The sequence below is a fragment of the Bos indicus genome, chromosome 8 (genome assembly GCF_029378745.1).
Source record: "Bos indicus isolate NIAB-ARS_2022 breed Sahiwal x Tharparkar chromosome 8, NIAB-ARS_B.indTharparkar_mat_pri_1.0, whole genome shotgun sequence".
In the NCBI taxonomy this organism is placed as follows: Eukaryota; Metazoa; Chordata; class Mammalia; order Artiodactyla; family Bovidae; genus Bos; species Bos indicus.
The window spans coordinates 28,804,567-28,818,323 of record NC_091767.1 but is presented as its reverse complement, the minus strand read 5'-3'; the positions used below and the strand labels follow the sequence as shown (position 1 = coordinate 28,818,323).

At 39.9% G+C, this 13,757-nt stretch overlaps 1 protein-coding gene across 4 annotated transcripts in view; it reads left to right on the top strand.

Annotated features, from left to right (window-relative positions):
• The first annotated feature begins 358 nt into the window (after positions 1 to 358).
• The window catches only part of SNAPC3 (small nuclear RNA activating complex polypeptide 3), a 35,916-nt gene continuing 22,517 nt past the window's right edge, over positions 359 to 13,757 (top strand). For 2 of the 4 annotated variants that reach the window (XM_070794523.1, XM_070794524.1), the window contains exons 1-3: positions 366 to 720; positions 1,381 to 1,458; positions 10,467 to 10,551. In XM_070794523.1, the coding sequence (XP_070650624.1) occupies positions 419 to 720; positions 1,381 to 1,458; positions 10,467 to 10,551 (465 nt within the window). In that variant the 5' untranslated portion in view covers positions 366 to 418. Of the gene's footprint in view, positions 721 to 1,380; positions 1,459 to 10,466; positions 10,552 to 13,757 lie in introns of all 4 variants that reach the window. The other 2 variants (XR_011568028.1, XM_019965910.2) reach the window with 2 other exon arrangements.

Sequence of the window (13,757 nt, the reverse complement as noted above, 5' to 3'; positions counted from 1 at the left end):
CTGAGGCAGCAGCGCAACTCATGAACCCTGGAGTCAAGGAAACGTCCTGAGCCCTGGGGCCGAGAAAAAAGGAAGAGCGAGACCAAAGGGCATGTCAGCGCCGCCCTGCTCCGTAGGAGAGCGATGCTGCCTAACGGTGGGGGCTGAGAACCCAGCCACTCTGGCCGCAGCAAACAGCCGCAACGGCTCAGCTGTGCGAATGAAGCGGAGAACAATGCGCTCAAACCCTGCACGCGGAGGCTTGCGGTACCCCGCCCAGGGCGGGTCCGACTCGGAGCCTGCCGGGAAATGTAGTGTGTAAAGCTTCGCCAGTGCAGCGCGGCTCCCCGCCATACTGAGTCACGCGCAACTACAGGTCCCAGCACGCCCCGCGAGGCCTTGATCAGCCGCTGTTCGCAGGGAAGGGAGTGGGGCGAACATGGCTGAAGACAGCCGAGGCGACCCAGCGTGCGGTGGAATGGATGGCAGGAAGGACCCGGTCCCCAGCAGTGGCGGCTTTAACTTTCCAGAGTACGAGTTTCCTGAACTAAACACGCAGGCTTTCCATGTGGCCGCCTTCGGGGAGCTGTGGCGTGGCCGGCTGCGCGGGGAAGAGGACCTGTCGCTGAAGGACCTGCCGGGGGGCCGAGAAGTCACCGACTCCGGCTGCGAGGATGCCGCCGTGGCCCGCGATCTGGGCTGCAGCCTGGAAACGGCAGCCGAGCTGAGGGCGGTGTGCGGGTGAGTGCGGGGCCGAGGAGACTCTTGCTGTTTGGAGTCATCCGGGGTGCAGCCTTACTTCTGGGCTGCCCCAGGACTCATCCTTGGGCGGGCCTATGGTTTACTCCCCGGAGTAGAAGGGCCGCCCTATCAAAGCTTTCCCGGAACAACGGGAGAAGTCCAGCGAGGGGAATGCACGATTTCTTCTAGTTGGAGAAAAGGGACGAGGCAGCTGCATCAAAGATTAATTTTTCTATTCACTAGTTTTTAAAGTGCTTATTAATATAGGAAAGTAGTCAGAGTAGCTGCGACGTGTATCTGTCATTGACAGACACTTTGACGACGGAGGAACCTTAGTGATGATGAGACTGGAAGGAGATTTAACCACAACAGTGTTAAAACCTTGATTGCCTGTGGTCTCTTTTGGGGATCTTTTGAGTATGCCATTACTAAGATTTTCTTCAAAGTGTCTTATTTTGGATGAAAATATAAAAATCAGTAACGATCTCTTTCTCCATTAAACAATATTGGCCGACTTCAGTCAGCCATGTATCCTTTTCATTAATAGAGTATCGGCGCAGAATTCGCCTTTAATTCTCGCTCTCTGATTATTCAGTGATGTATTTGGGACACAATCCAAATGGTTGCGTGATTGCTTTTTTGTGTGTGTTTTTGTTTTAGTCTTGATAAACTGAGGTGCCTTGAAGAAGGGGAGGATCCAGAAGTCATCCCAGAAAATACTGACCTGGTGACTTTGGGGTATGGAGGACTTAACTTTTATTACAAGATACTTATTTAACTATTTTTTCCAACATTATATTATTCAGAAGTTGACAGTATGGTATTGTTATCATGTGTGTGCTTAGTCGCTCAGTCTTGATCTACTCCTTGCGACCCTCTTCCCCACCCCCCGCCACCCCCAAATGTCAACCGCTGTTGACATTTGGCCCTATTTGATTTAGCTGTATGTAACTGAGGTAGCTGCTGTGTGTCTTTTTCTATTGCTTAACTGTTACGGTAAGTTGCAGATCTGATTCATAGCTAAATACATCAGTGTTAACTCCTAAAAGTATCATTCTCCTACTAAATCAGAGAAGTATTATTATACCTAAGAAAATTAACAGTTGATGCATTCCCTCTAATATCTACTCCATATTCAAATTTGTGTTTATTTTTAAATGTTCACAAAAGTACAGTTAATCTGCTTAGATTTTTGGGTGCAAGCTAAATACTCTGATGGTGTGGTAAAAGGACTAAGTTTTTTTTAAATTTTCTGTCAGATCTATACATTTGTAAAATAGGATAAAAATGAATTACTAGAAAAATGAAGTTAAAAGATAAGCACGGTAGAACTCCAGGATTTTTATTACTAAATTCAACTGTAAGATTACTGTCATATAAGTGTGATCATTTCTAAATGCTTCCTCTCATTATACTAATTGGATAACAGATGGCTCAGAGGTCAGTTCTGGTCTGCCAGCCGTATCTTGAGAAACGCTGCTCTATGATGATACTGTTATAGGGAAGCTGCATGTAATAGTGAAATTTGTAATTTCCAGTGTGTAACCTGCCTACTTCACACCATCTCAGCGATGTTGTCATCCTTTATCCTATCCTTTCTGTTGTCACCCTCAAAAATTTACTCAGGCGATTTGACTCTATCTTGTTTTTTTTTTTTTTTTGTAATTGCCAAATCAGTTTCTTTTATGCCTGTTGCTGATATTTACATTAGCAACACTTGGAGCACTGTAAAAGGTTCCTGTCTTTTCTTCTGACTTCCCCATCATGTTATCACCTAAGTGTGCTCATTTGCTGAGAAATTGTCAATGGCTCAGCCTCCCCTCTATGGACGAATTACAGATTCCTCACTCAGATTCCTCATTTGAAACCTTCCACATAGCCCAAATCTGCCTTTCTTGATACATTTTCAACCATTTTCTCTTTCAGTGGCTCAGGATGCACATGGCCCCTCTCCCAGCGGAACCCTACTCTTTCTTTGAGTCCCTAAGATTCCTTTCCACATCTCTGCAACCTATCTGTCTCCCTTAGGGAGTAGATGCTCTTGTAATGTCTAGAGCACTTCTAACATTCCTAAAGTATTTGAAGACTCATTCAGAGTCCAGCTCCTTCATCTTTGAATTGCCCTTAAGCCTATAGTACTGCTTTGCTCCAGTTAGTGCCTTTGAACTGTTGTTGATTGATTAGTTGGAATTTTTTTTTCGTATAATGCATATCTGATTGTGTCACTCTCTTTTTTAAAACCTTTGTTCTTAAATGGATCACAGAGGCCTCTATAGAAGGGATCTTGCTGACCTTTTCAGCTCTATGCGCTCCAGCCATGTTACACTTTTTCTGTTCCTAGAATGTGCTCTCTCGTCCTAGATCTTTGCCTAGAACACTCACGATTCCTTATCCCTGGGTCTTGCTGACTTCTGCTCATTTTTCAAGTGTTAGCTGAAGGACTGTGGACTCTATCTAGCTTCCCTGTTATGTTCATGTGGTCCCCAATTCTTCTCTATCGAAATATTCATCACACTTATTTAATTTTCTGTCTTCTAGACTTAAAAGGTCCATAAATAGTGTCTGTCACATGCACTGCCATGTCCCCCATACCTAGAATTTTGGCATATAATAGGGAGTCAGTAGATATTTGTAGAATGAGTGGGATAAATGAAACTTGTATGAACCTAAGGAAGTGATTTTTTTCTGAGATTGACTAAAAGAAAGTCAATGGTAATTATAAAGTAGGCTTTTTTTTGGCTATAATGACATGCTCATTGGCTTATAATGACTTTATTAAGCTATATGAAATGGTAATTTTCAGACTACTTCACACACTGGCTATTTTCTGTTACTAGAGTCAACTGAATCACCTTGGTTGTCTTCTGGTCCCTTCCATGGGAAATTTGAGTAGAATTATATGTGTAATCAGGAGAAGGCAATGGCAACCCACTCCAGTACTCTTGCCTGGGAAATCCCATGGACGGAGGAGCCTGGTGGGCTGCAGTCCATGGGGTCGTGAAGAGTTGGACTCAACTGAGGGACTTCACTTTCACTTTTCACTTTCATGCACTGGAGAAGAAAATGGCAACCCACTCCAGTATTGTTGCCTGGAGAATCCCAGGGATTCTGGGAGCCTGGTGGGCTGCCGTCTATGGGGTCGCACAGAGTCGGACATGACTGACGTGACTTAGCAGCAGCATATGTATAATCTAATGCAAAAGGAGTTAGTGCAGCATTTCTTAGCTGGGATTATTTTGATGTACTTTAAAACATATTTAAAATAGAACTAATATTAATCTAAACAGTACCATAAGTAAATCAGACTTACTCAAAAAGCCAAAAATCTGTATCTGTGCTTTCTTTTCCCCTCCTAAACCTTCCTTTCTTCTCCCTACCAATAAATTAAATACATAAAAGGAAAAACAGCACCTAAGTACATGACCCCTTGATTATGGCATAAAATACATTTCTAGCACTTATTTTCCCCGAAGGAGCTACTGGACTCCTTTTTATGTATGTTAAGAGGAAAAAGGCAGTTGATAGACTGCTGCTCTCCCTGATCCGTACCAAGCTGAATAACTTATCTTCAGCATTTTTGAAATTTTTATTACTGCTTAAAGAGATTTTAATTCCTAGGAATAAGAGAGTTGTTACTATATGGGTGCTACTGAAACTTGTCACCCCAGAAGGTTAAGCAACATTGTTTTTAATTCAATAGCTTGTAAATAGAATATTTAAAAATATAATCTAAGAAAAATTTCCAGAATTGGGAAGAAAACCCAAATCTACAAATTAAAAGGTCTCACTGCTTACCTAGGAAAATTAACCCAGAATTATCAACTCTATAACAAAAATGCAAATACCAGGCCTTTCTTCCCAATTTCTAAAAAAGAGACAAGCAAAAAAAAACACATCTCATAATGGAAAAAAACAGCTAATATAACAAAATATGTATAATTAGGAAATGTAATAGAATTGAGGCCATAGGCATCAGTTTTTCTACAGCCTTATGAAAGTAGTTTAGGCTTACAAAACAAAAACCTTGAAGAGACAATAAACACATCTAAAATAAAGTAATCCAGAGAGACTAAAAATAAGTGGTGGGACAAATGTATATCAGATGAATGGAAAGAAATTGAGCAGATGTAATTAATGGTTTTGATGGACTTCCCAGGTGGCGCCAACGTAAAGAAACCGCCTGCCAATGCAGGAGACGTAGGGATGTGTGCTCAATTCCTGGGTTGGGAAGATCCCCTGGAGAAGGGCATGGCAACCCACTCCAGTATTCTTGCCTGGAGAATCCCATGGACAGAGGAGCCTGGCAGGCTGCAGTCCGTAGGGTCACACAGAGTCAGACATGACTAAAGCAACTTAGCACATGCACACAATAGTCTTGATATCAGAATAATAAAGTTCAAGCCTCAAAAACATTACACTTGACAAAGGACACATTTTAACGCTAAAAACCACAAACCACAGTTAAGAGAAAATACTTATATATACACCAAATAATATAAAACAACCATAGGGAATATAAGCTTTATAAAATAAACTATAGGGGATATAAGAAATTAGCTAGAAATGCATTAACAATAGGGCACCTTAATATACTAATCTCAGCACAAGACAGATCAACTGAGAGCTCTAATGAGTAGGATATGTCTTATGGATATGGATATATATATCTATATATATAATATATACATAAAATTTATAACCTGTGTTAGAGACTACCTGGCACATTCAGAAGAATTGGCTCTATATTAGGTCACAAAGGAAAAATCAGTACCATACATAGAGTAGAAATATAAACAACACTGATTACAACAAAATAAAGCTAAAATTTACTCAAAAAATGGGCCATTCCAACATGGAACTGTTCTAACGGGGCTACTGTTCCAACATGGTAAAATATGTATGCCTTAGTTGTAAAGCTAGTATCTTATTTAATAGAGAAGCATTAAAGCAGTACAGGTATTCTTACTAAGATCTGGAGTAAGGCAAGCATGCCTAGTATCTCCACTTACTTTGCAGCCTTGTACTGTTGGATTAGCCATGCAGTTTGACAAAAGAAATCAATTAGAAACGTAAGAGTAGATGAAGAAGAAAAATTAGCTCTATTTGTGAATGATAAAATGGTATTACCTGGAAAAGAAATAAGTGCTAAAACAGGCCAAAAACGAAAGAATTTAGTGTTAGGGTAGGATACAAAGTTGATATATAAAAAATAATAGCCTTCATATAAACAATAAACAACTAGAGGACATAATGGTGGAGAAAATTCCTATTTACAGTAGTCAGAAAGATTAAACACTTAAGAATACATTTAACAAGAAATGTGTAAAGCTGAGGTAAACAAAAATTGTAAACCTTCCTGAAAGACTCAGAAGAAATCTTGAAAAAAATTGAAAGATATCCTCTGTTCTTTGAGAGAAATACTCAGCTTTATGCTGTTGTCAGTTCTTTCTAAGTTAATTTACAGATTAAGGACAATCCCAATAAAAATACCAAAGTATTGGTTCCTTCATGGAGTTAAGACAGTTGATAATAAATTTCATATGGAATATTTGCAAGAATAACTAGGAAAAATTGGGTGGCGGGAAGAAAATTGTGACTTTCTAGTAATTTTGCTACATATTAAAATATACGACAAAGTCTTTATAATTAGAATAGTTACTAGCTCATGAGTAGACAAATAGACGTTTAGAATAAAAGAGAAAGTCCAGTTAGATTCAAATGCATATGGGAGTTTAGTATGACACTGTACACAAGAATAAACTCCAAAGGGATTGGGATCAAAATGTAGAGAATGAAACATACCTACCTTGGTATAGTGAAAGGCTTTCTAACTGTGATTTAAACCCAGAGATAATAAAAGGGAAAGATTGATAAAATTGACTACATAAACATGTAAATTTTTGCATGAGAAAAAAAAGCACCATAAAGTCAAATGCTGCCAAACTTGGAGAAAATAACCCTAATACATAAGCCCTTAAAAGTTAAGGGACAAATACCAAAAACCCAAAGGGAAAATGGGAAAAAGATACGAATCAATAATTCACACATACAAAAGGATCAAAATGATTCACAAACATGAAAAAATGTTCATGCATATTCATTATTAGAGAAATGAAAGTTAAAATGACCTTTTTTCTCTTATTGTTGTTGTTTGCTAAGTTGTGTCTGACTCTCTGCGACCCCATGGACTATAGCCCACCAGGCTCTTCTGTCCATGAGATTGTCCAGGCAAGAATACTGAAGTGGGTTGCCATTTCCTATTCCAGGGGATCATCCCAAGCCAGGTCTGCATTGACAGGTCTGTTCTTTATTACTGAGCCACGAAGGAAACCCTTTCTCCTATTAGACTGGCACAAATTTTAAAATACACATTCTTTTGAGGAGGCTGAGGGGAAGCAGGCATTTTTATACCTTCCTGATGGAAACGTAAACTGATGACAACGCTCCTCTGGGGAAATCTGGTAATGCCCGACACAAAGTTACCCAGGCACTTAACTTTTGACTCAGCAGTCCAACTTCTAGCATTCTCTGCTGAAGATACACCTCCAACAATATGAAAGTATATTATGCACAAGGTTATTCGTTACAGCATTGTTTGTAACTGCAAATATTTGAAATATCCTAAATACACATATGTAGGAGAATGTCGAAGGAATTATATTGGACATCCACAAGTGGAGTATGGTACAGCTGTGCTAAAAGATGAGGAAGGATGAACCAATAGATTTCTAGGCAATACTGATTTGTGAAAAAAAAGCAAAGCCCAAAAGCATATGCTCCCCTTTATGTAAGAAATATTACTGAGTATCAATTTATTGGCTTTCATCTAAAAATGTTCCCTTGTTGCCTGCTCTGTAAAAATGAGTCTCAGCTCTTTAAATATTTTTCCTTTCCCAGCTGGCACAGTATTAAGTAAGTTTTGTCAGTAAAGGGCACAGGCTAAACTTTAGTGAGGACAGAGTTTTGCTTCTTGGTCCAGTGTTTAGCAAGGACCTGCTGCGCTTCCCAAGCACCCAGCTCCTGTGTTACCAGGCAGTCAGGAACACAGCTGCTTTCTCCGCCACTCCACTCCACTTGAAACCTCCCTATAAAAGCTTTTCCTGGCACCCTTGCGGGCAGATTTCCAGCAGTTTTCACTGATGTACCCTGGCAACTTCTCTGACATTCAGCAAGTCACAGCCGTTCCCCCTCCTACAAGGTCTGGATCTGAGTCCTGGGGGAAGAAAAGGGAGCCGCCTTTGGGTTTTCTTTCTTAGCACAAGGGAGGATACGCCTTGCGTATCCTATTCCTGCTATTCCTGTATTCTCCAGATTTCCTACTTCTTACTTGCCATTCCCTCATCCCTCAGTCCTAAGTTAATAATTCATTAGATTAAGCTTTGTCTGGTTACTGTTTGGGCTTCCCTGGTGATTCAGACAGCAAAGAATCCGCCCACAGTGCTGGAAACCTGGGTTTGATTCCTGGGTTGGGGAGATCCCCTAGAGAAGGGAACGGCTACCCACTCCAGTATTCTGACCTGGAGAATTCCATGGACTTTTTAGTCCATGGGATCGAAAAGAGTCGGACACAACTGAGTGATTGTCACTTTCACTTAGCTACTGTTTAATTTTTTTCTCCTAATTGAACTCAGACTGATAGAAAAAGTAATCTAAGAAAATTTGTAGGTATCTATGTATTTGAACAAAACAAAGTAGAGGATAAATCAGAACTGCAGAGGTTTGTGGCCCACAGTGGGTAGATAGGAGAGGGTTGGAAAGAAAGGAGGGAACAGGTACAGGTTAGTGGTCCAGACAAAGAAGGAATGACACTTCTCTAAATACATATACTTTTTATAACTCTTTTATAACTCTCTTAGAACCATAGTAGTGGTTCACATATCTTTTACACACCTCAAAAGTAATCAGACAATTAAAACCAGCCAGGATGTTGGGGGAGACTTAAGTAGTTAGTCTAATTGTGTAACAAGTAAATAGCATAACAACACTGAAGAGAATTAGGAAAAAAGATCTAATCTGATTCTGTACAAAAGCATACTTTGATTCAGTGTTGTAAGGCTGAAGACAAGAAGAACTGTTCATGATTTGTGGTTTTCACAGGGGTGTTAGCAGGTTAGCAGTTCTGAAACCATGTATTTTAAAGAACCAAACACTTAAGCAAATAGATTTAGATACAGGGAGCTGCGTTTCTCACTTGTGGAGAAAAATTGTAAACAAGGAAAGGTTGAAGGCTAAAATGAATCCTGTGATTCTTGGGATTAGAAGTATTACTTTAAACCATGGATTTAAAAATATGTAACAGAAAAACACAGAAACACAGCTGTGTGTACATGTGTGGTTTCGTGTATTTTTCCTTTGAGGCTTCCCTGGTGGGTCAGTCATAAAGAATCCACCTGCCAGTGCAAGAGACGCGGGTTCGATCCCTGGGTCAGGAAGATTCTGTGGAGGAGGAAATGGCAACCCACTCCAGTATTCTTGCCTGAAAAATCTCATGGACAGAAGAGCCTGGCAGACTGCAGTCCACGGGGTCACAAAGAGTCAGACTCGACTGAACACACACACAGTATGTTTCCTACTCTGCTGAGAGTCCTGGAAGCAGTGACTGCAGGGACAGTGAGAATGCCTCATGCTCAGATACAAGTCTCTAAGCCTTTCCAGTGAAGGAACTAGGTCTCCTAGCAGGAGTGGCTGATTTAGGGCTGAGACATGAAAATGCTGAAGGGTGAGCCTTGAGCATTTTATGGCACCATAAAATAAGGAAATGGTTAAATATGAAAAACAAAAATTTTGAGAACTTGTTGATAGAACAGGAGCTTCTAATGGCCAAAGCTAGAATAATTTGAACAACCGAATAACAATACTAATACTAATAACAATACAGATTTTAACCTATAGAATAAGGTAAATATTTATGAATTCGTACTAATACAAGTAACCAAATAAATAAGTGGGAAGAAAGAGGTAATATTCATAATACCAATAAATGAATGTTAAAGGAGAAAATAGAGGATCATTGTTAGGCATAAACCACAGTAATACATGTTGCAGACGAAATCTACTAGTGAATGATAAATTACTGGATGAAAGTTTCAAGAGAAACAAGATTTGCATAGTCTCAAAGTATCTCCCCCCCATCCCCCAAACACTTACCAGGTACAAAGGAAAAGAAAATATCTTTCTAGTGTGGGAACCTGGCAGATAGGAACTTAAACAAGCTAAGTATCTCCAGGAATAAGATATTAATATTATGAATGACATTGTTAACCTCATGATGATACAGTGAGGACATGATCTTATGGTATTCTTGCCCAAAGAATATAAGCTTACTCCAATTACAAGGAAACAGCAATTAAGGACATTCTACAAAATCACTGATTAGGGTTTTTTCAAAGTGTCAAGATGATGAAAGACAGACTGAGGAACTTTAAAAGACTGGAGGGGAAAGGAGAAATAAAAAAGTGTTTGCATAGGATCCTGAGACAGATAAAAGAAGCACTAAACTTAATAATTGGTGAAATTTGAAAAAGTTTTATAGTTAATAATACTGTATTAATGTTAATTTCCTGGTCTCAATAATCTCTGAACAGGTAAGATGTTAACAGGGAAAATTGGGTAAGAGATATAAGGGAACTCTGTAATATTTTTTCAGCCTTTCTTTAAGTCTAAAATTAGTTCAGAATAAAAAGCTAAATAGTAAAGATATTTTTGAAGCCCTGCAAAATATTGAAGTCTGATTTTTCTTGTAACAGGGTTAGAAAGAGGCTTCTGAAACACCGGGAAGAAACCTTAAGGATAGATCGAGCCTGCAGACAAGAAACATTTGCTTACGAGATGGTAAATGTCCTGTCTTTTCCACCTTTTCCCATGAAACAAAATCTCTTTCTTGGCTGTTACCCATAACTGTATGGTAGTTTACATTGGATATGCTTAGCTAGAAACAAATGAGAGAACCTTCACTGGGACTAGTAGGAGAAAAAGACGCATAAAATTCAGGTGGTGGGGAATTCCGTGATAGTCCAGTAGTTAGGACCCCACGCATTCACTACCTGGGGTGTGGGTTTGCTCCCCTGTTGGCAAACTGAGATCCTGTAAGTCGTGCAGCACAGGCAGAAAATAAGAAAGTTCACGTGATGGCACATTTTCCTCTCAATGCTCGGCCTTTATTTTTGTCTTTACTTTGGTCTTGCTCTATTAGGCTAATTTCATGCCTTTCACCACCCTATTTCTGATGTTTTTGTTCTGCTCCTGGTTTTGGTCTGTAGTGTGTGCTCAGTGGTGTCTGACTCTTTGCAACCCTGTGGACTGTGGCCCACCAGACTCCTCTTGTCCATTGAATTTTCCAGGCAAGAATACTGGAGTGGGTTGCCAATTCCTTTTCCAGGGGATGTTCCCAATCCAGGAACTGAACCCATGTGTCTTACATCTCCTGCACTGGCAGGCGGGTTCTTTACCACTGCACCACCCATTCTTTTCTAATCCATTGTTTCTTAGGTAAAACCCTCAGAATGACTTAAGATGAATACCGAGGAATTTACATAACATGAAATTTAACATTTTAACCGTTTTATTAGTTTAGCTGTGGGTTTTTCATATATGGCCTTTATCATGTTGAGTAAGTTCCCTTTAGTTCCTATTTTATTTAATGATTTTATCAGAAAGGGTATTGACTTTTGTAGAAATTTTTATTTTTTTTTTGCATCAGTTGGGATGATGCTTTTTTTCCCCATCATTCTGTTTGGTGATTTGTTATGTTGAAATACCCTTGCATCCTCAGAATGAGTCCCCCTTGGCTTTGTGACATGCAGTCCCTTTTATATGCTGCTGAACTTGATTTGCTAGTATTTTGTTAAGTTTTATCTTTATATTCATAAAGGATATTGACCTGTAGTTTTCTCACAGTGTCTTTGTCTGACTTGGGTATCAGAGTGTGCTGATCTCATAGAATAAGTTAGGAAGTATTTTCTCCTTTTCACATTTTTTGGAGGACTTTAGGAAGGATTGATAAATTCACATGAAGCCATCTAGACCTGGGCTTTTCTTTGTTAGGAGGTTTTTAATTTTTGATTCAGTTTTCTTACTTGTTACAGTTCTATTCATACTTAATATTTTTTCTTGAGTCAGTTTTGATTATTTCTTTCCTTCTGCTAGTGTTGGATGGAGAAGGCAATGGCAACCCACTCCAGTACTCTTGCCTGGAGAATCCCAGGGATGGGGGAGCCTGGTGGGCTGCAGTCCCTGGGGTCGCACAGAGTTGGACACAACCGAAGCCTCACAGCAGCAGCAGCAGCAGCAGCAGCAGCAGCAGCAGCAGCTAGCTTTGGGTTAAATTTTCTTTTTCTGGTTCCTTGGGGTATGCACTCGGAGAAGGCAATGGCACCCCACTCAAGTACTCTTGCCTGGAAAATTCCATGGACTGAGGAGCCTGGTGGGCTGCAGACCAGGGGGTCGCTAAGAGTCAGCTCGACTAAGCGACTTCACTTTCACTTTTCACTTTCTTGCGTTGGAGAAGGAAATGGCAACCCACTCCAGTGTTCTTGCCTGGAGAATCCCAGGGACGGGGGAGCCTGGTGGGCTGCCATCTCTGGGGTCTCACAGAGTCGGACATGACTGATGTAACTTAGCAGCAGCAGCAGCAGCAGCAGGGTATGCACTTGGGTTATTGGTTTGAGATTGTTCTTTTCCAGTGTAGATGTTTAGAGCTAAAAGTTTTCCTCTTTCTACTGCTTTTGCTGCATCTTATTAAGTTTCTAATGTTGTGTTTTTGTTTCTATTTGTCTCAAAGTATTTTGTTATTTCCCTTGTGGTTTCTTTTTTGACCTATTGGTCCTTTAAGAGTGTATTGTTTAATTTCCACATGGAAATGTTCAGTGTTCTGTCTCAATGTTTGGAGTTCCTCAGTGGTAGTTTCTGTCAAATTCTTTTTTCTTGTGAATGGGGCATATTTTCCTGTTTGTGTGTTTTATAAGTTTTTGTTGAGAACTGGACATTCTGAGTGTGTTTTTTTCCTTGTTGAGGGCTAGAGCTCTTTTGAATTTTCCAAACTATTTTTCCAGTGTGTAGTCCTTGTTGTGTACAAGCATATCTCATTTTACTGTGCTTTATTATGCTTCACAGGTAGTGTGGTGGTGGTTTTTTTTTTTTTAATTATGAAGGTTTGTGGCAACCCTGCATTGAGTAAGTCTATTTGGCACCATCTTTCCAACAGAATTTGCTCCCTTGATGTCTCTGTCACATTTTGATTATTCTCACAATATTTCAAACTACTTCATTAATATCATTCTTATTATGGTGATCTCTGATCATTAACATTACAACTACAGCTCACTGAAGGCAAAGAAGATAGCGTTTTTTATCAATCAAGTGTTTTTAATTATGGTTCCAGTCTGTACATTGTTTTTTGGGACATGATGCTATTATTACACACTAAATAAACTACAGCATAGTGTAAATATAACTTATGTGCATTGGGAAACCAAAAAATTCATATGACTTACTTTATTGAGATACTTGTTTTTGTGGCGGTCTGGAGCTGAACCCACAGTAGTTCAAGGTCTACCCATATGGTTGCTGATGTTTCTGATTCATTATCTCTAGTCAACCAGTGACCTGATCAAGATTTCCTTAAATGTATGACTCCACAAAGGGTCATTTGTCTTCAAATTTTCCAGTTGATGCTGCTGGGGGAAGCCACTTGCTGGTAAGAGCATTGCAGAGAAGCAGCCAATTCTGACTCCATGTTGCAACTGTTTCTTTGACTTGCTTTTCATTGCTTTTGTTATTATAATCATGTGTAATGGATGCTTTAAAGGACCCTGCCCCTCAACCTGACTGTTAAAAGTGCCTTTTTTTCAGAACCCTGTCCTCCTGTAGATGGCAGGAAGGAAGAAATGAATACATCCCCCAACTGAGGCTTGCCGTTTTAGGAGATGTTTGCAAGATTAATGGCCTTTTTCTTTGCTTCCTCACCTCACGCCATCTCTGATCTATAAAAGAACCTGGCATCAGACCCCAATAAGATGGTTATTTTGAGGCACTAGCCT